General features: G+C 36.3%; 1 protein-coding gene across 5 annotated transcripts in view; it reads left to right on the plus strand.

The window, feature by feature from the left end:
- Positions 1-22,496, plus strand: part of Mnr (Membrane-bound Notch regulator) — a 179,762-nt gene that overhangs the window by 126,302 nt on the left and 30,964 nt on the right. For all 5 annotated transcript variants that reach the window (XM_067784834.1, XM_067784837.1, XM_067784835.1 and 2 more), the window contains one exon: positions 20,882-21,234. In XM_067784834.1, coding sequence (XP_067640935.1) covers positions 21,150-21,234 — 85 coding nt within the window. In that variant the 5' untranslated portion in view covers positions 20,882-21,149. The remainder of the gene's footprint in view (positions 1-20,881; positions 21,235-22,496) is intronic.

Consider the following 22,496-nt stretch of genomic DNA (forward strand, 5'->3'; position numbering starts at 1 on the left):
AAAATAATTGCCAGTTTCAGTTCAAATTTCATAGCAAATAAAACTTTGTGCACGCGAAATTTCTTCCTTCCTGCTGCTGGCATAAAAGCTGCAGAAAATGAATAAAGTTTTGGTTACCCTTTTTAGTTTGATTGCCGGTGTTAATGTGCAAAAGAACGGCCCTTATGATTTCCCTTCATTTCGATAGTAATTTTTGGCAAAGAAACTTGAATTTCTTTTCGAATTTTGTATACACTTATTTGGCGAAGCAATGAGATTTCGCATAAACTGAAACTAAGGAAGGAACTTTAGTTTAATGAATAGAAAATTATATCGTATTTGGGTATGAAAAGTAAGCGAATATTAAACAAATGACGGCAAAGATGAAAACAGTTTTTTGGTTAAGGCAAAGCCTGGTAAGGGTCCAGCACTTATTTTTTTTTTTTTTTACCCAAAGCTTTATGTTTTTATATTTTTATGAAACAGCCTTCAAAAAGACATACAATACTCTACGACAGAGACTGGGACTGGGATTGCGACTGGGACTGGGACTATGCCAGAGATAAGAAAGAGAAGGGAAGGATACAGAGAAAGAGATAGAGTGTGACGAAGATAAAGAGATAGGAAAAGATGAAGTGGGGGAGGAAGAAAGAAAGGGAGCTAGAGAGAAAATAATAGCTGTAAAAGATGCAGAGGGTGAAAGATACGCTGGGAGAGGATTGACAAAAATGTCCCCCAGCGGGTTAGGGGGCTTAAAATATGCCCACGAAAAGTATGCCTGTCGTAAGAGGCGATTAGAATACCAAATTGATTCAAGGGGTTGTGTAGCGCAACCCTCTCAAGGGGTTGCCGGCGCAATATATAGCTTCTTCAACCCAATTGTTAACCTCACCTACCTCTGGCGAATCCTCTTTCATTAACAGCCGAGACTCTAGCGATCCCGAACTCCTGATGGATCTTGAGGGTGGAAGGGCCTTCGGGGAGTATCCTTATCGCTACAACAACAACTACAACATTGACAAAACTGTTAAAGAAAAGGGATGAGAGGGGGACGCAGACCAAGAGGTAAAAACTTCTTAAAAGTATTGGACTTGTCCTCGGTTTATTACTTCTTTATTTATTAAATTCACATACAACGCCAAAAATCAAACACTGCGTTCATAGGTCTGCAGATCGATAGGTTCTCACATGTAAGCGCTTACATGTGTCTGAATTCTATGCACATCAAAGTCTTCAATAATCCTCTAATATATCTGCATCAGCTCTTTTACTTCTTAATAACTGCGAGTCACTGCTAACTCCTTCCTGCTTTTCTATTGAAAAGAAAATTAGGTAGAAAAGGGGAGAGTTCCACGTTACCCTGAAGCTCGAAGTGTAATCAAACAGGTGTACGATTAAAAACAAACATTTGACTAGAGCCAGGGTTGAGATTAGGACACAACAGAGGTAAATTTACCAAAAGCAAATAGTTTTTGAGGAAAGCTTCAGGGGCTCATATCGGTAACAACCGATATGGTTCTTCATATCGAGGGGTTGATAAGCGCAGTTTATAAGTAGGTTCCGCAACCTGGTTGACTACGCGAAGCGAGTTTTGCTACAAATATGAAAGTATCATACCGATATTTAGCAGACGAGGCTCTGACGACCCCAAATCACTCATGGAAATAGAAGGTGGAGGGGCGAATTGGCCCAGAAGGTTCAATTTGGTCATATTTAATCATTTCTGAGATGTTTGGGCTGGTTTCTTTATGGTGCTTGTTACCGGAACGTACCGCATCTATATCCGGAAAATAATAATTAACATCGATAACACTCCCAAAAACTTTCGGAGCGTGTCTTTATAGCTCCAAAAACAACAATAACACATTATTGTTACATTTTCGGCTTAGTATTGATAGCAAGTTATTGTCGCCTCCGTTTAAACATTTAAGCGCCAATTATTTATTAATTTATTTGTCTAGTAATTTTTTTGAAGATTATTTGAGCTCGAGGCCAAATACGCATATATATTATTAAAGCACGATTCGTTAGTCAATAAAAAAAAAAATAAAAAATGTAAGGCGCGATAACCTCCGAAGTGATCTAAGGCCGAGCTTCTCTTCCTATTTGCGTCATGCTCCTCTTGATTTTCTCTACAAATTGGCCGGACGGGACCTACTTGTTTTATGCCGACTCCGAACGGCATCTGCAAGGCAGATGAGTTTTCACTGAGAGCTTTTCATGGCTAATCTTCAAAAAAGTACTATTTAAAGGCCGATAATAAGAATATAATAAATTAGTCTAGTAACACCGGCCACCGTGGTGTGATGGTAGCGTGCTCCGCCTACCACATAGTATGCCCTGGGTTCACACCCCGGGCAAAGCAACATCAAAAACTTTAGAAATAAGGTTTTTCAATTAGACGAAAATTTTTCTAAGCGGGGTCGCCCCTCGGCAGTGTCTTGCAAGCGCTCCGAGTACATTTCTCTCAGTGAAAACTCTTCCGCCTTGCAGATGCCGTTCGGAGTCGGCATAAAACATGTAGGTCCCGTCCGGCCAATTTGTAGGGAAAAATCAAGAGGAGCACGACGCAAATTGGAAGAGAAGCTCGGCCTTAGATCTCTTCGGAGGTTATCGCGCCTTACATTTATTTTTTTTTTTTTTTAGTAACAAAATAATTATATTACAGAGACCAGCTTAAATAAATAAACAGTTCTACTCAGCCCAACGAAAAAGATTTCAAAGCGGCGGAGGTTTCTTCAGGGAGTAATTAAGCATAGTATTTCTAGAAGCAACGCGCAGTCAATTTTGCCCGTGAAAACGGGGGCAAAAGAATTCTCTGCGTTGTTTAAAAATAGTAAAAATAAAAGTTGGGAACGAGACTAATAAGACAGGGTCGGTTCAGAGAATCGTAATGAAGAAAGCGCAAAGGGCATACAGATTTTTTGAAACCGCTCTTGGCGATTGATGTAAACTGCGTGGCAAGCCGCCAAATGAAAGCCGCATCTCAAGTTTGGACCGCACAAAGGACGAATATAAAACAATTAAGTAAGTAAGTAAACTACCATCGTCAAGTGATCGGTTTGTGACCGGCTTGTTGCCGCCATTGGCTTTCCATTGGTTTCTAATCGGCTATCTATCGTTGGACTACTGACATGTTACCGGTTTTATACTGAATATTTATTGGTTTCTCTTTCATATTAGGGCGATGGGTTGCCGTTGACAAATCGATAACACGCCGATAAGAAATCAGCAATTTTCGATAGTAAATCGATAACAAATCGGTAGTGAATTGATATCACACCTTTAATACGACCATAACTTACTGGCATCACTCCGACTCCGATAACAAACCCATAACTTTTTGATAACCTATCGATAGTTTTTCAATAAAAAATCGAAAATTTTTCGATAATAAACCGTTTATTTTAAACGGTTTCAGCGATCATCTTTTTTTATACTCAGTTGAGCAGAGCTCACAGAGTATATTAACTTTGATTGGATAACGGTTGGTTGTATAGGTATAAAGGAATCGAGATAGATATAGACTTCCATATATCAAAATCATCAGTATCGAAAAAAAATTCGATTGAGCGATGTCCGTCCGTCTGTTCCTTAACACGATAACTTGAGTAAATTTTGAGGTATCTTGATGAAATTTGGTATGCAGGTTCCTGGGCACTCATCTCAGATCGCTATTTAAAATGAACGATATCGGACAATAACCACACCCACTTTTTCGACATCGAAAGTTTCGAAAAATCGAAAAAGTGCGATAATTCATTACCAAATACGGATTAAGCGATGAAACTTGGTAAGTTAGTTGAACTTATGACGCAGAATAGAAAAATGTTAAAATTTTGGACAATGGGCGTGGCACCGCCCACTTTTAAAAGAAGGTAATTTAGAAGTTTTGCAAGATGTTATTTGGCAGTCGTTGAAGATATCATCATGAAATTTGGCAGGAACGTTACTATTATTACTATATGTCTGCTTACTAAAAATTAGCAAAATTGGAGAACGATCACGCTCACTTTTTAAAAAAAAATTTTTTTTAATTCAAATTTTAAAAGAAAAGTAAATATTTTTACAGTATATAAGTAAATTATACCAACATTCAACTCCAGTAATAATATGGCGCAACAAAATACAAAAATAAAAGAAAATTTCAAAATGGGCTCCGCCCTTTTTCATTTAATTTGTCTAGGACACTTTTAATGCCATAAGTCGAACAAAAATTTACCAATCCTTTTGAAATTTGATAGGTGCATAGATTTTATGACGCTAACTGATTTTTGTGAAAATGGGTGAAATCGGTTGAAGCCGCACCCAGTTTTTATACACAGTCGACCGTCTGTCTTTCCGCTCGGCCTTTAACACGATAACTTGAGCAAAAAATCGATATATCTTTACTAAACTCAGTTCACGTACTTATCTGAACTCACTTTGTATTGGTGTAAAAAATGGCCGAAATCCGACTATGACCACGCCCACTTTTTCGATATCGAAAATTACGAAAATTAAAAAAAATGCCCTAATTATATACCAAATATGAAAAAAGGGATGAAACATGGTAATTGTATTGGTCTATTGACGCAAAATATAACTTTAGAAAAAAAACTTAGTAAAATGGGTGTGACACCTACCATATTAAGTAGACAGAAAAGAAACAGTTTTGCAGGGCGAAATCAAAAGCCCTTGGAATATTGGAAGGAATACTGTTCGTGGTATTACATATATAAATAAATTAGCGGTACCCGACAGATGAAGTTCTGGATCACCCTGGTCCACATTTGGGTCGATATCTCGAAAACGCCTTCACATATACAACTAAGGGCCACTCCCTTTTAAAACCCTCATTAATACCTTTAATTTGATACCCATATCGTACAAACATATTCTAGAGTCACCCCTGGTCCACGTTTATGGCGATATCTCGAAAAGGCGTCCACATATAGAACTAAGGGCCACTCCCTTTTAAAACCCTCATTAATACCTTTAATTTGATACCCATATCGTACAAACAAATTCTAGAGTCAACCCTGATCCACCTTTATGGCGATATCCCGAAATGGTGTCCACCTAGAGAACTATGGCCCACTCCCTCTTAAAATACTCTTTAATACCTTTCATTTGATACACATGTCATACAAACACATTCCAGGGTTACCCTCGGTTCATTTTCCTACATGGTTATTTTCCCTTATGTTGCCACTATAGCTCTCAACTGAGTATGTAATGTTCGGTTACGCCCAAACTTAACCTTCCTTACTTGTTTAATTTGTATTTATTATAATTATACAACCACGCATTAAACTCAACAAAATTCGTACCAATATACACAAAGTTTTGTATACAAATTTAAAAAGAAGAAACTTTAAAAGTTAAATTAGTTCCCTTTCGACCACTGATATGTTGTTCAAATTAATCCACCAAACAATCTATGATATATACGTACTTCTGAAGAGGAAGTACAACTGGAACTTCACAGCCATCACGAAGGAGGGGGATATGGTTAACTCGTTCCAGTTTTTATTAAACCACACATCAACTGCATTTTATAGCTATTTTGCTTTACTGCTTTTCATATAACCATCCAGCCAAGCACGATTCCAGCAGAATGTTGCTAGTTTTCTAGGTAGAGTCGATTGTACTTAATTCTAATTTGATATATGAGAAAAATATTTTAATTACTTTGAATATATAGGCATGCTATGGCGAACAGGTGAAGCAAACAAAGGACAAAATTACCTCTACTAACAAGAACTGCAAACATTAAAGGTAGTCATAGCTGTGCACAAGCAAATGGATATACTGAATTACAGTTACTAAGTAACCCAATATATATATTAAGGTATATGTTTGTAATGGTAACGCCATTATAAGCACTTCAACATGAACACCTTTAGAAAATGTGGCACATACTCTTTAGCAATTATATAGTACAAACAGGGTTTATAGTTATGCATGTAGTAGATATCTAAATTTGGCATCAGAATCTCCCTTGCTGATGCTATTGACGATTCGTTCGATTTTGAAATAACCCTGTAGGGAAGCCAGTAGCTAGTGATACAAATTTCTGGTTCAGAGCTAGACCTAAAGTATTAACTAGATTTTTGATAGCGTGCGTTTTTGTATTTCATATTTAACATATATTTCATAGATATACTATTTACAAAAAAAAACAGCTACTAGCTTTAAGGAGTTTCGAGTTTGAGTATTCCTTCTTCCTCTCCACTTCAAAGCCTTTTTCTAATGTAAATTCCTTAGCATAGGAGTAGGCTACTTGGCAGGATAATGACAAGCAACTTAAATTTGAGCTAATTCGTATTAAACATATATAAGTCTTTCATAGACTCGCTTCGGTGTAATGCAGAGGGGCGCTGCGAATAGCTTCGGCTTACCGCACGGTTTCGGCTGAAGCTGTCCTGGTCGTTGCGGGAACCATACCGATATATCTTCTCGCTGAGGAAAGCAATATATGACAGCGGATTGCAAGCGAGTAGAGCTGCTGTTGCCATAAAGGCGCGAGAAGGATCGATTCGACGCTGGCGATAAGAGTGGAGCAACAGCATCGCAAGAATGTGGACTAGGGAATTAATCCCTGAACTGATTCCATAATTGAAGCGACCACAGGAAGAGGTAGACTTTTACCAGACCCAGTTTCTAAACGGACACGGAGGTCCTTCGCGACCTATCCCCGGGCATTGTCATAAATAACATGACCTGCCGAAGCGACAGATGGGATACGGTCAGCACATATGTGAAGCATATACTTATCAGCAAACGATAAGACGGATGCCTTAATCATTTGCGTGAGATTAGCCATAGAGTTCATGTAGCCCGCACCCGTACCCGAAGTAATGTGAAACGTGGTACCAGTTACGGGGATTTGCGCGGGCCGTGGGAGGTTAGGTTTTAATGGATAGCCCTTCATGGAAGAAGGGAGTCCTACACTCGTAGAGTCTCACAGTAAGGCTTAAAAATCCCGCTCAGTGCATAAAGCATTTTCTCCTTCCACGAAACACAAACCAAAACAAAAAGTCTTTCAGAGCAAAAATTTGGGGAATCCTAAATACTTATTGCCTGTAGACACACATACTTATGAAAGAGTTTCTGCGCGGAAATACTTTGTATCGCTTAGTCGGTGTTGGACTGATACAGGGATATTCCCTGCAGAAAAGTACCAGCTGAAATATTTCATATTTTCGGCTGGGTCAAAACTATCTTAAAAAGGGAGTTGATATTTCCAATGCAGGTATTTATGGTGTAGTTTTGAACTATCGAAATTATACCCTTTAATCGTATGAGAAACATCAAATAGAATTTTTATCTAATTTGAAACTAAAGAAGTAGTAACAAAAACAAAAGTATTAACAAAAGAAATAGATATCAATTGTAAATTTTTCTCTAGCTAGTAACTATCGAAAAAGTACCAATAAACCAAAGAGTACTATTGTGGAGCTTTGTATCTTGTTCAAAACTAGAGAAAAGTTAATGCAACTGGGAAATATTTCCACCGCCGAGGACATCGCCAGTTTTTGTCTAGAGATTTTCCCTACAGAGTGAACACTTTCTACTCTAGAAACATACCGATCTACATACTTAACAAAGAATGTGTGTCAATGATGCATGCTAAACATTCTTTCCTGTTTAATTGCTTTTAAAATATACTACATACATACATATATACATATGTCTATTTTTCCACCAGTATTTATGTTGGTATACATTTACACCCGCATAAGAGCAGGATAGTTTTGTACTAAACTAATATGCATTCACAATTCCTCTATTTGTGTTATAAATGCTGGTATGTACGGAATCATATGTAATTTATTTAAATGTTGCTACATTAGACTGGAAATGTTAAATTTTAATGAGGATTCTCGATCATATAATTATAATTTCCAAGGATTACTTGAATTGTTTTCCTAAAACAACATTTACAAATTGATAACCATAACAAAAAAGAAAAAAAAAAGAATCATTATTTTTTTGCAGTTAGTATTGATAAAAATTTCTGGTTCGCAACTAGTCCTAAAGTAACAAATAATTACTGGTTAGACAGTTTGAGATTTTCTCTACTTCAAAAATTGACAAACAAAAAAAAAACACCGATATTAGTTTCAAGGTCACCGCCGTGGTTTGGTGATAGCGTACTTCACCTACCACACCGAGGTCCTGGGTTCAACTCACGGGAAAAGTTTCATTGAAAATTGAAAAAAAATCGGTTCTTCATAACATTTTTAAAAATATATTAGTTTCTGATATCAAGTATTCATCAATTAGGAAAATGAGTAAGAAGGAAGAGCTATGTACGTAAACAAATTTTGTACATTTGGACGAATCAGCCTTACTTCAGTTACCAAGAGTTGAAGAAACTCACAGGCCTATCTTTTGATACAACCCCAAGAACGAGGTTGCACTTTAAGGAAGGCTTACTGAAGGCCAAACCAATAAGTGTTCACCCAAAGTGATCAACAGACGTCCAGTTGAATAAAAATGGTATATTCCTAATTAGGAAAATCCGATCCATGTCAACAATAAATGCTTGTCAATAAAGCCCTTACTTATGACTATCAATAGAAATTTGACGCGTCCAACGCTTTTGTTTAATTGTTTGATCAACGCCCTAGATTGATGAGGAGTGTCATGACTAGTACCTAGGATTTACCTAATTATTTTCTTTATTTTAATATTATTACTACTTAATGTAAGTATTGTTTTCAATATAATCGTTTAACTAAAAATTCTTTTTTAATTATTTTATTTTCTATCTTTTAGTATTATTATTACTTAATGTAAGTATTGCTTTCCATAAAACCGTTAAACTTAAATTTTTTTAATTTATTTTATTTCATAGGTCGCTTTCTATTCATGTATGTATTATGTGTTCCAAATATGAACCAAATCGGACCACAAATACGATTTTTGTGAATATCTCGATCCATGCGCCACCTAGCGGCGACTTTTCTTTTCATAGGTCGCTTTCTATTCTTGTATATATTATGTGTGCCAAATCTGAGCCAAATCGGACCACAAATACGATTTTTGTGAATATCTCGATCCTTGCGCCACCTAGTGGCGATTTTTTTCATAGGTGGCATTCTATTCATGTACGTATTATGTGTTCTAAATATGAGCCAAATCAGAACAAAAATACGATTTTTGTGAATATCTCGATCCATACGCCACCTAGCGGCTATTTTTTTCATAGGTCCGCTTTCTATCCTTGTATGTATTATGTGTTCCAAATATGAGCGAAATCGGACCACAAATACGATTTTTGTGAATATTTCGATCATTGCGCCACCTAACGTTTTTTTTTTGTATTATTGCATTGTCATCGGGTTCTGAACTCTATTCCAAGTTTCAAGCTTGTAGCTTATCGGGAAGTTACTTAAATTTTAATTACAAAATTCGCGCTGGCCGTGCAGCCTGTCAAGTCAACCTAAATAAAACCGTTTAAAAAATAGGTAGGTACTTTGTGTGAGGATGCAAAGTTTCACGTTTTTTGTGGTCTGCATGTAAAAACTATGACTACGAATCACGTATTTCAACAATATATGACGTAAACGTAAATATTTGATGAAATTTGATGAAATATGAAGCTTCTAGCCGTAAAAAAGGGGCAAAAATGACAGTTTATATGGGTTATATAATATATATACCACCGATCTCTATGATTTTTTCACACAACAATATATGCTGTATACTTGAGCATTCGTTGAAATTTGAGGCATATAGCTCTTAAAATGGGGCAGTAATTACGACAAGTTTCTTATCTGAACAATCGGTTGTGGTTGATATACACTATATATACGACCGATCTCATAAATTTTTTCAGACAACAATATGTGCAATATACGAAAGCATATGGTGTAGTTGGAAGTTTCAATCTGATAAATTGAGGAAAATATGACAAAAATCTTTTTCTGAAAACTCGGGTGTATGGAGGATATATACTATAGTGGTCCGATCCGGCCGGTTCCGATAAATGTCTAATCGGGCACCTAAATACACCCGCTCACCAAATTTTATCAAGATATCTCAAAAATTGAGGGACTAGTTTGCATACAAACAGACAGACGGACATGGCTAAATCAGCTCAGCTCTTCATCCTGATTATTTCGGTACTTATACTTAATGGTGGGTCTATCTATTTTCCTTTAAGGACTTACAATTTTTTTCTTGCTAAACTTTTATTTTTAAGTTTTGGCATAGAAATTGGAAAAATATTTATGAGAAGGAAAAATATAAAAGTGGAGCGCATATTACTTGGATTGAAAAATTTGAAAAAAATTTAGAAAGGAGAAATTATTAGTCAATCAATTGCGCTCCACCTTTATATTTTTACTGCTCATAAATATTTTTGCACTTTCTATGTCAAAATTTAAAAATCAAAGTTTAGCAAAAATATGTCTTTATATAAGGAGACATTTTTCGCTGATTTTTGTCAATTTATATAAAGGTTGTGCTTACGATTGATTTTATTTTTGTTTCCTCCTTTTCTTGCATTTTCTCGGTGTCTTAATTTATCTGTTCAGTTTTGCGCTTGTAGCTCAATGAGAACTTACATAAAAATCAATCCCAAAATTCCCCCCGTTCGGTTTGATTTTCCTAAATATCTCTTTCCGTGCGCCCCCTAGCGAAAAATTTTGTATTGTGTCATCGGCTGTCATCGACCTCTGAATTAAGTTTGAAATTTCAAGTTTCTAGCTCATCGAGAAGTTACTTAAAAGCTGGTTTGAAAATTTGCAAATTCTTATCTAATTATTGCGATCCGTGCGCCCCTAACGGATTTTTTCTTTTCGTTGCATTGTCACGGTGTTCTAACCTATTTGTAAAGTTTCACATAGCTCAAAGAAAAGTTACTTAAAAATCGATTGCAAGATGTATATGAAAAGCGGAAAAACATTCAACCAACCTAATATAAAGGAAGCAAAATGATACAATTTCTTTACCTGCCTTATTACATGCTTATAAAAAAGGACAAGAGCAAATTTTGGCACTTTTTGATCATATTTCAATTTGCAGAACTTTTTATACTCAACTGAACGGAGCTCACCCGGTACCCCGTAACGGCATAAACTAATTGAGACAGAATAGACTTCTAATCAAAATGATCTGTTCGAAGAAATATATTCATTTAGCCATGTCTGTCCGCCCATCTGTCTGTCCGTAAACAAAATAACATGAGTAAATTTTGAGGTATCTTAATGAAATTTGATATGTAAGTTCCTGGGCACTCATCTGAGATCGCTATTTAAAATGAACGAAATCGGACTATACCCACGCCTACATTTTCGATATCGGAAATTTCGAAAACCCGAAAAAGTACGATAATTAATTACCAAAGACGGAGAAAGCGATGAAACTTGGTAGGTGGTTGACCTTCTGACGCAGAATAGAAAATTAGTAAAATTTTGGACAATGGGCGTGGCACCGGCCACTTTTAAAAGAAGGTAATTTAAAAGTTTTGCAAGTAATTTGGCAGCTGAATATATAATGTTCGGTTACACCCGAACTTAGCCTTCCTCACTTGTTACACCAGTCCTTATGCAGAAAAGCGTTGATTCTGCGTCGAACTTGTGTCATGTTCTTGCATCAACTGCAAAAGTACATATTCTGCGAGCACCTGGAATGCATATAAGATATTCCCAACATGATATAAAGGTCATTCATGGGGTGTAATGAAGGTTTCTAAGGCTTTTCAGGCGGAAATACGCATACGAATTCAGCTAGATGTCAGTCCACCGATCGATAAACATGCTACCAAATGACTGCAGAACTCGCGAACTCAATATTCATTAACATCACTATCAAGTCACAACAAAAATTCTTACCTTACCTCCTTATTCTGCAGCCTACAACACAAGCAAGGAAAAGCTTAAATTTCAATTGCAACGAAAATAATGTAATTACCGTTCTTAGAATGTAGTGCCGTGTGTTTGCAAAACTTGCTTGAACTACTATCTAAGAGAAATAGCTCACAAAAGCTAGTCAAAACATTGGTAAAAAAATAGAGGTTTCAGGATCCGGGGGAATTTCTGTAAGAACGTTAACGGCGAATGCGTTGCAACCAGCGGTTTGATATGAAAAAGATTAAGGAAGTGATTGACTTTTGTCGAGAGAGAATTTTACTTCTTAATTGTTTAATCATTTCAAGGTAGCTCTCTTTGGTAGCTTGGTGATAACGATATAATCGACACACACTCGGTGTCGCATAAATATTCTGCATCAATTGAAGTAAATAGCAGCATAAGGGGTCGCCAAATGAAAGATTTTGAGTGGATAACAAAAATAAGCTAGTTTTTTATAGTCAGTCTATTGTGCTCAAATTGAAATTTTTACTACAGCATATGTAACTCGTAAATTTAGGTAGAAATGTGAAATGAAATACTTACAAATATAACATGCTCTTGCTATGAATTTCTGAATGTCCTTGCTGCCGGTGCCCAAAACTCAGCCACGCAAATTTGTACAAGAAATAGATTAGGTTAGAGTGGCCACCGGTGCTAGCACCAGTACACTGAGGCCCCTAAAGGTGTCGTGGTAATAGCACGCAGATCTCTTCCCTACTCAAACCAACAGGTCGACTCAAAAAATCTCAAGACATTATTAGATTCCAAATAAGCCAGATCACAAAAATCATCAAAGAAAAGATAGCTCAAAAATGTCTTCCTCTTATGCGAAAGCGAAGGACAATCGCACAGAAAGTGCTTAACTCTTTCTAACTCCTTCTCGTCTCTACAGCTCCTACAGTAATAAGTATAGGAAATACCCAGCCGTTGTGCATGCCTTCCTTATTGCTTTGTGGCCGGCTATAAGTCTGACCACGACAGATATGTCCGCCCCTCCAATAAGAAGTAAACTTCTCATGCGTTTCGCATTTCATTTAGGCCACTCGAGCTTAGTTTGTTAGCAGGATTTAAGATTCTTCCATCTCACATCCGCTTTTCTAAGGTAAATCCCTTTCATAATGAGCTTACAGGTAGCAAGCGGCACTTGCAGGTCTTTGAAAGTGGAACGGATGTGTCACCTCTTGGAAATTCCTCAGCCATCTCATTGCAAGGTATATCCTATTGTCCAAGCACCCATATCAAACTAAGGGAAATTTGCTCAGCAATCTCGTTTGGATATTTGCAACACTTCTCTACTATCCTGGATCGATCCAAGCGCCTTTAGTGCAGCCTGGCTGTCAGAATAAGTATTTGTTTTTCTAAAGTGATCAGCGGGCTCATTGATTGTAGCGATCTCCGCCTGAAATATACTACAATGATCGGCTATGCTAAAGGACAATTTCCACTATGGTTGAACTACAAAAATAATGCTTTCTACCTTACTATCTAGTTTGGAGCCGTCCGTATATATCTGAAGCCCCGGTGGCTCCTTCAATAAATAATCTCTGTCCAGGATGAAAAGATCGTACTTCATATGGAACAACACAGTCGGAGCACAATACTCCGATGAAGGTGCATCCAGTTTAATGAGAGATACGAGATCGGTATTTGTTTCATAAACAACCGACGAAAACCTACTGCGAACGCTACGGAAAGATATCGAGAACAAATCGATAGCTTTTCGATAACGGTTTTCGATAAAAACCCTTAACACACCGGTAGCAAATTAGTAACAATCCTACAACATATCGATGGGGAATCGATAACTTTTTGATAACGTATCGATAACTTTTCTAAAAATAATCGATAGCTTTTAGTTAAAAGATCAATAAGTTTTTGATAACATATCGATATCTTTTTGTAAGCAAATCGAAAACTTTTCATCAACAAAATGATAACTTTTCGATAAAAAATCAATTACGGCTCATACCGTGAGCAGAGATTTTTACTGATCAAAAATTTTGGCCCATTCCTAAATCCGGTTTTGTTCAAATACGTGCTTGAATAGAATACTTATAAATAGAACATAAGAATTTCCAACACAAATAATGCTCCTTCAGCAGCCCTAAACACATAACTACACATTACAACTAACATTTTTTTGGCAACCTTAAATTTCGTATGTAAAAGTCTGCATCATGTCGCATTTGCCAAATTTTCAAGAGCCTAACGAAGCGGTTGCAACTAACAATTTTAACCAAATATAACAAAATAAATAAATATCATATATCTAAGCACATTCTCTGAATGTTAGAAGCTTCAAGCTAGAATGACATTTAAGTAAAATTTGAGAATTGTTTGCATCCGCTTCCTGTCACTAGCAGATGCACACAAAAGTGCAACTTCAACAGCGGAAATGGCTGCAAATAAGCCAAGAACATTTCTTAAAATCTCGTGGTCTCTTTAGGGTGTTTTTAGTTACATAAAAATAGCAGCTGTTGCCTTACAATTTTTGTTTGAGCGGCAGAGCAACAATTTTCTCGAAGACATCAAATTCGCTTGGGAGGTATGAAACCGCAAAATGAAGGAAAAGTTTTAAAGTTGAAGTCTTTAAGTGTGATGCTGGAAGATAGTATATATATATGGGATATTCCATCCCATTTCGACCAATTTTGAGCCCGACCCCTTTAGAATTGGCTGAAAGTTTTTCTTCTTTTTCTATCTTACGAAAGACGTTTTTCAGAATTTTTTCATCCAACTCAAAAAAGTTATGAATTTTTTAAAAAAACACCGCTTTTGTTTTCAAAATGCTATAACTTTTTCAAAAATTGACCGTTTGGGATCTTTTTTTTTTAAATTTGTTTTTAAATGTACTTTTCGTAAAAAATACAAAAAAATGTTTAAAGTTTTTTTTTTTAATTTTTCAGTTTTTCGAGATTTTTCGAATTTCACCGTTTTTTTTTTTTTTTTTGTTTTTTTCTCATAAAAAACTTCAATCAATTCTGCAATCATCCCCACTAATCCCGGAGTGGGCCAATATTTTTTTATATTTTTTTTTATTTAATTGAAAAAAAAATTTCAAAAATAAAAATTTTTTTATCAATTTTATTTATATACAAAAAATGTAAGAAAATGATTTTTAAGTATTCTTTTCTTTATATATTAATATAATCTACGATTAAAATAACCAGGATTAATGACTGACACAGTAAACATGTAAGATTAATCGTAGATTACCATAATATATAAAGAAAAGTATACTTAAAAATTATTTTCTTACATTTTTTTGTTATGTAAATAAAATTGATAAAAAAAATGTTTATTTTTGAAATTTTTTTTTTTTCAATTAAATAAAAAAAAATCGGCCCACTCCAGGATAAGTGGGGATGATTGCAGAATTGATTGAAGTTTTTTATGAGAAAAAAATGGCGAAATTCGAAAAATCTCGAAAAACTGAAAAATTACAAAAAAAAACTTTAAAAATTTCTTTGTATTTTTTCCGAAAAGTACATTTAAAAACAAATTTAAAAAAAAAAGATCCCAAACGGTTAATTTTTGAAAGAGCCATAGCATTTTTAAAACAAAAACGGTGTTTTTTAAAAATTCATAACTTTTTTTGAGTTGGATGAAAAAATTTGAAAAAAATTCTGAAAAACGTCCTTCGTAAGCTAGAAAAAGAAGAAAAACTTTCAGCCAATTCTAAAGGGGTCGGGTTCAAAATTGGTCGAAATGGGATGGAATACCCCATATATATATATATATATATATATGTATATATACATGTGGATGTAGCTTCATATAATTGCTTGTCTCGAATTGATCTCTATTTACGAAATTATATCAATAATGTTTAGGGAAATTCTGCAACTAGAGCTAATATTCTAAATCACTCGTTAGTTTGTCGCTTTGTACTTAATATAGTGCCAAGGCGGCCGTATAGCATGTAAACATATAACGTTTCCAGATCAAAATTTGTTCTGATTTTGAATTTCCTTTTCTTAGGCTTATTTTATATTTGTTTGCAAATTCCACTACGAATTTGCGGAATCTTTCAATCAATTCCGGCTTTGTACTATAGATTCAATTACGGAGGCATGTGCCTTAAAAGTAAAAGTGCTGTCGAGCGTTACACCATAAACCTTTGCGTGACTGACAGTGAATAGCGTAATGCCCAGAAGGATATGTCCTAGATTTTTAAACGCCTATTTCTACTATATCTTAAACAGAGTGGCCGTGGACATGGTCGGCAATAGTTTCAGATCCCGCGTCGTGAAAGAGCAGAATCACTGATAGATAAGTATTTAATTTGGAAAATTTTTGGTGTTGAATGGAGCTTTTATATGTATAAATTTAGAGAAGCGGGGATAGGACACCATCCTACGCCACTCCCTGTTTAATTCTCCTAAATTTTGAGGTTTTTGAACAAACGCTTCGTTTCATTCTTCATTATTCTGGCATGGAAAAGCGAAAGCTATAGGTAGAAAACATGTGTTAGGTAGCTAATGCGATTACCCTGATGCCGAAGGTATTTTAGCATCGGTATAGCTATAACATCTGGGTCTATTGATTAAGAAAACTTTGCCTTTTTAATGGCTTCATTAACCTGCAGAAGTAACGGTGAGGTGTTCTTTGTTCGTGTTTGTGTTTATCTGTCCATTGATATGTACGACGTCAGCCTTGTTAACTGAACAAAATTCAAGACAATGAACTATTCAAAAGTAGTGAACCAGAATATTTGCTGACTAATTTGGCTTTTGACTGAAGGTAGACTTCTATCAAAGAACAATCTTCAGCAAGAAAAATTCCTCTAGATGGGAGAAATTTTCAAGGATAGGTTAGGTTGATCTGACAGGTCAATAAAGCCCACACATAGACTGCATGTGTCCAAATTGTAACCAGAATTTGTTTGACGACCTTCCGTTTGGCACCAGAATAGTGTTGTATAATAACTAATTTCCCTTGGCAATTCCTAGATGTTTTATAGGACAAAGCTAAATTACTGCCACAGTATCTTAAAATTCTGGCGCCTATAGTAGCTGGTACCTTGACCTCGCTAGAACAGGACACGATTACAGAGCGTACTCAACCGTTTCTTCCTGTACTCACTACATCTGCTGTAAATGACGAAGCCTTACTTATAATATTGTGACGCCAGAAGGCAAAGTCCAATGAGCCTTAATTTTTATCTCTTCAGATATATGAGCGACTTTGTGAATCTAACTCCGTACGATTTGCACATAATCTTACAAATTTTACAGCCTTCTGCCCACGCCTTTCCTGCTTTATGGATCAAATGGAATTCCTGCTTCCTTTTTATTTCTTTCAAAAAGAGTAGACGTTCCATACTGTCGATGCCAGTGCTGCACCCTTCATTGCCAACCTACTATAGATGTATGGTCCGGCCTGAGCGAAATATCTGGAATGCTTCTCTGCATTTCAGGACACTCCTTGATCAAATACTACGTGCGATTATTGCCTTCATCGCCGTCTGACTATCGCTATACATATTTATACGACTGCAGCTTAAGCACGCTGACCTTTAATAAAATAAGAAAAAAATTCGCCTGGGAAGAGCAAGAGGAGCGACAGCTTGACTATGCGTACGAGATTCGGGACCTAGATATTAAGGAAAATCCTACGGAAGGGTATGAGTTTGCGATCAATTTATGATTGACATCCCATTGAGCCACAAACCCAATACATCATACTTAGTTGATAACCCAATGACAAAGCATTAAATAAGCGAAACAATTCCGATGGGTGTCGCTCGGATCCAGGTGTTTAGACACAGCATTCCAAATTGGCAAATTTGTTATCAAGTTGTAAGAAACCTCCCAATTTTTTTTACAAACTTGCAACCTCACACATGGTTTAGAGCACCAAATATGGAGCAAAAGGGAACGGAGACTCCGCTATGTGGCGCACGGTTCTATACAATAAAAAACTGAAGAACATGTATTCATTTTTTCAATAGATTTTTATGTAACTTCCTGGAACTCTAGGGGCTAACAATTTTAAACGTACTACAGAGGCCAAAGAAAGTGAAATACTTCTTGCAAACAAAGCGGCTGGGGGGAATCCTGCAATCAATTTTCAAGACATATGACATTAGGCTACATACCTGAAACTTCACACATAGTTAATAGCAACGAGATGCTAAAGGCGAAAGTAAATAAAAATACTTTGAATACTTCCTTTATATAAATGGACCGAAGTGCAGCGCAAAATGTTCCATAAACACTGGCATAATGTTGATGAACGTAGATTTTGAAATTTTAGTTATTTCCAGTGCGTTTTGCTCTTCGTCAATATAAGCATTTAAAGCTTTAGTATCTTCTTTTTAATTATAAATCGACGTTATATAAATGCCTAGGTGCTTTCGATTATTGCTCTTCCTAGTAAACTAGTAACTTGTTATCGGCAATACCTGACACCAAGTGGACATCCTTAACCGAACACCAGCGGGTCAGAAGGCTTAGAATATACCCTCGGCAGGTATACGTGTCGTAAGAGGCGACCCCAAATTCCTCACGGATTTAGGGGTTGGGGGGCGGTATGGTCATACTAAATCGTTCCCGAGATGGTCGGGCACCGGCCTTAATGGTGCATGTTAGCGGAACGTACCGAATCTGCATCCGGCAAAGGGCCATCAACGTCGATAACACTCCCCAAGATCATCGCGGAGTGTTCTTATCGCTCCAACAACAACAACATCCCTAACAGAATATTTCTTAGTCTGCGAAGATCTTCCATTTTCTCTGCTGCTTAAGTCTGGGGAAAGTGACATCTTCAGCGAATTAATGTCTTTATTCAGTCGCGTACGACATGCTCTAGCCAGCTGTAGTAATTCTCTAAGCTGAGTTATATTCAGATATTTGTAAAGTTTGTACAGCTCATCACTTAGCTTCCAGCTTGCATATGAGTTAAGAACTAAGCAGAAGCATGAAATAATCCAAATTGACATTTTCTGCATTAATTTAGAAATTCAATAAGAGGCGTTTTAAAATGCGCGAACCATCAACGTATTTTCATTTGTTTTGTCGCAATGCTGCAATCGTAAATAAAGCTTGTCAAAGTGTCATATCAATATGTGTAAATAAAGAAACCCAAGCGCATTCAATATCAACAAATAAAATTTATCACACTGAAGTCCCACTCTAGCAAACAAATCAAATTGCGAGCTTTTCAAAAGGCAAAAAACAGATATCTAAAACCCTGTTAAATGTGTGCAAAAAAATTTTTTTCCACGAACATACATATATATGTAACAGGGTCGTAGATAATACTTTTGTTGGTAGGATGTGGCTAGTTTCAAAAAAAGCCTATCACGCTTTGCCAAATCACTTAGAAATGTCATTGCAAAGACCTTGAAAACTGTTAGAAAACCACGCATCGGTTTATTACGAAAACGCAGATCTCGGGATTTTTGAGGAATAATATTGTCTGCGTCTGTGTCTTCTCAGTCGCAGTGACTTTATTCCGCGATTTTGACTGAATAGTTACAAAAGCGCAATAGGTTCTAAAACGGAACTCTCAATTCTACTTAGAAATAATTGTAAACAAGGTAACAATCAAAGCTCTCCTTATAACAGAGTATTTATGTAGCTGCGACAGATTAGGTAGGCAATTGCAAAGTAAAGTCCTCTTTTGGCAAACGAAAATCATGCTCTAGAACTCACTTATCGTACCCGTCTTGCTATATGGTGCAGAAGCACGTACCATGACAACATCAGACGAAGCGGCTCTGGGAGTGTTCGCGACAACAGTTATTTGAAAGATTTATGGATCTCTACGCGCTGGCGGCGGCAAGTACCAAAGAAGATATAATGATGAACCGTACGAGCTTTACGCAGACATCAACACAGTCCAACGAATTAAAACGCAGATGCTACGCTGGTTAGGCCATGTTATGCGAATGAAAGATGGCGCTCCTTCTAAGAAAGTATTTTTGGCAGAAGCCACCTATGAAAGCAGAGCAAGATGGCGCTCTCACTCCGCTTGAAAGATCAGGTGGAAAACGATATAAATTCCCTTGGTGTGACCATTCTGCGCCAGTAGGCGGAGAGAAGAAGCGACTGACGCGCCTTGTTTCATTTCATTTTTATTGAGCAATATTGAGTTGGACGGCCCTAACCGTTTAAATGGTTAATCGTAAATTAAAGAAGTAAGTAAAAAAGCAGAACAAACAATTTAACAAGAATTCCGCTCCAAAGGCGAATGCTAGTTTAAGTTATATAAAAATGGGTATGCCAGAATGTTTTTTAACTTTGGGATGTTGGACTCTGGAAATAGCGACAAAATCTCTATGCTCTCTAGGCTTTTCGAGCTTTCTAACCAGCTTCAATTGCAACACGTTTGATTGATTAGTATAGCGTGTGGGTTAGGGGCTCTACAGGACCACTGATAATTTTTATAACTTGACTGTCAAGACATCGAGATGGCCGATTAGCTCGGATTTACCAATTTTTTTGCGATCGGTTTGTTATCGAAAATTTAGCGACTAATTATTTTAAAAAAATATTCGACTTGTTGTGGAAAAGCTATCGATTTTTTATCGCAAATTTATTAAAAAAATTTCGATTTTTTAAAGAAAATTATCGACTAATTATCGGAGTGCTACGAATTTGTTATCGGCGTGTTATTGATTTGTTATTTGCGACGCATGTTATGAAACAGATCACAACAAAACTTCAATATAAAATCGATGACATATATGTAACCCGTTATTTAACAATCCGGTAAAAAAAGTAGTTGACTTGGCGATAACAAACCGATAACAAACTGACAATTCGGTTTCTTCTTTCACTAGAAGTTTAAATTTTAACCAGAAAGTTGTCAGCAATGTTCTTTTAATAATTTGACTTTATGGATTATCGACTAATAGTTATCAAAAAAAAAATCTTTCTAAAACCTCCTCCCCTTAAATACGGCCATTCTACGAAATATTTACAAATCTTATACGTATTTATATTTTCTTCTGTAATAAGAATTTTTTTATTCTCTTTGTTTATTCTTCATATTTCATTGCAACAAATTTTACACAAATTGTATTTGATTCTCTTTTTCTTCTATTACAGAGTTTCAACAAACACTAACGCCTAAGAGCAGCCACTATTATATTACATGGCTATTTTGTGAGTGTGTGGGAAATACGTAAGAGAGTAAGCAACCAACCATAATTTCAAGAAGAAAAATATTGAAGCCAGCCGCAGTAATAATAAGTCAAAGGAACCACAGAAGCAGCAAAGCGTAAAGTGGTCGAAGAATTGTAAATAATATAGAAACTGGGTGGTAGAAAATAGATAAAAGAGAGAACGGCAACTTGGAAGATTCATAGACGCTAGTATGTGGCCGAGCATGGGCGGCGCTGGTGTTGGTGCCAGCACTTTGTTGCTATTATGCGTCGTTAGCAGCGTTAATTCCTTTTCAAGTACGTACATACATACAAATAAAAGTAGCAGCAAAAGTTTTGTTATGATTCGTTAAGTGTTCAAATTCAGATTTACTGAGTTTTTTATTTTGTTAAAGTTATATGAAAATTTTTCTAAATTGCGTTTACTAACTAAAATTTTAAATAATTTTGGAAAAACTTAATTACTTAAACAAAATGTTTAAATTTGTTAATAGCAGCACGAGAGAAAGAAGCGCAAAAACTTGATAGTGAAAAAGTTTGTAGTGTGCTTACGGAAAAGAATATAAATTGTAATATTTCTTAATTGAGTTGTACGAGAACCATAGGCCTAATACCAATTTCACGCAGAAGTTTAATCGAATCATAAATTTATTTAATAAAATATTATACCCAGCGGTACTTGTACACAGGGTATTATAACTTTAATTACATAACGGTTCATTGTATAGGTATAAAGGAATCGAGATAGATATAGACATCCATATATCAAAATCATCAGTATTGGAAAAAAAATTTATTATGCCATGTCCGTCCGTTCATAGGAAATCGCACATTACAATTGCATGGCTTAATGACCCTAAGCTCAGAATCTCACAGAACTTTTAAGGGTCCAATGTGAAACTGGGAATCATGGAATCTTTATAATGAGCCTGATTCAGAGGCCTGGTTTACGGATAAATCGAAATTCGATGACGGAAGAAAAGAAGCTGGCATCTATGGGCCGAATTTCAATAAATCGATACCAATGGTATGCTACCTCATTATATGTTAGACAGAAATCCATGCAATAGAAGTTTGTGGTAGAGAATGTCGACGCAGAGACTCATCCTCGAAGAGCATCTACAGTATTACTGAGGGTCAGACGGCCCTTCTTGCGTTGCATTCCTACACAGCTACATCTAAGCTAGTGGATGACTGCATTGAAATCCTTAATGACCTGTAAGCCAAAAACAAGATTTTGTTAGGATGGGTTCCCGGACATCAGTTAATGAACATGTAGATTACCTGGCAAAGCAGGTTATTACAGCAGCATTCTATGGTCCAGAGCCCTTTTGGGGAACTCACAAAAGCATACACCAGTGAAACCATAAGTAACAGGGAAACAAAAAAGTTCAGACGTCACTGGATTGACAGCGCAAAAAGAGGCCAAACTGTTTATACTTCCGGCAATGAAAGCATCAGCCAAACCCATTAATCTAAGCAGGGACGGCCTACGAACTCTCAATGGGCATATATGGGACACTGTGATCTACGATATCACCTAAGTATGTTAAATCTAT

Source organism: Eurosta solidaginis, chromosome 4 (genome assembly GCF_040869045.1).
Source record: "Eurosta solidaginis isolate ZX-2024a chromosome 4, ASM4086904v1, whole genome shotgun sequence".
NCBI classification, from domain to species: domain Eukaryota; kingdom Metazoa; phylum Arthropoda; class Insecta; order Diptera; family Tephritidae; genus Eurosta; species Eurosta solidaginis.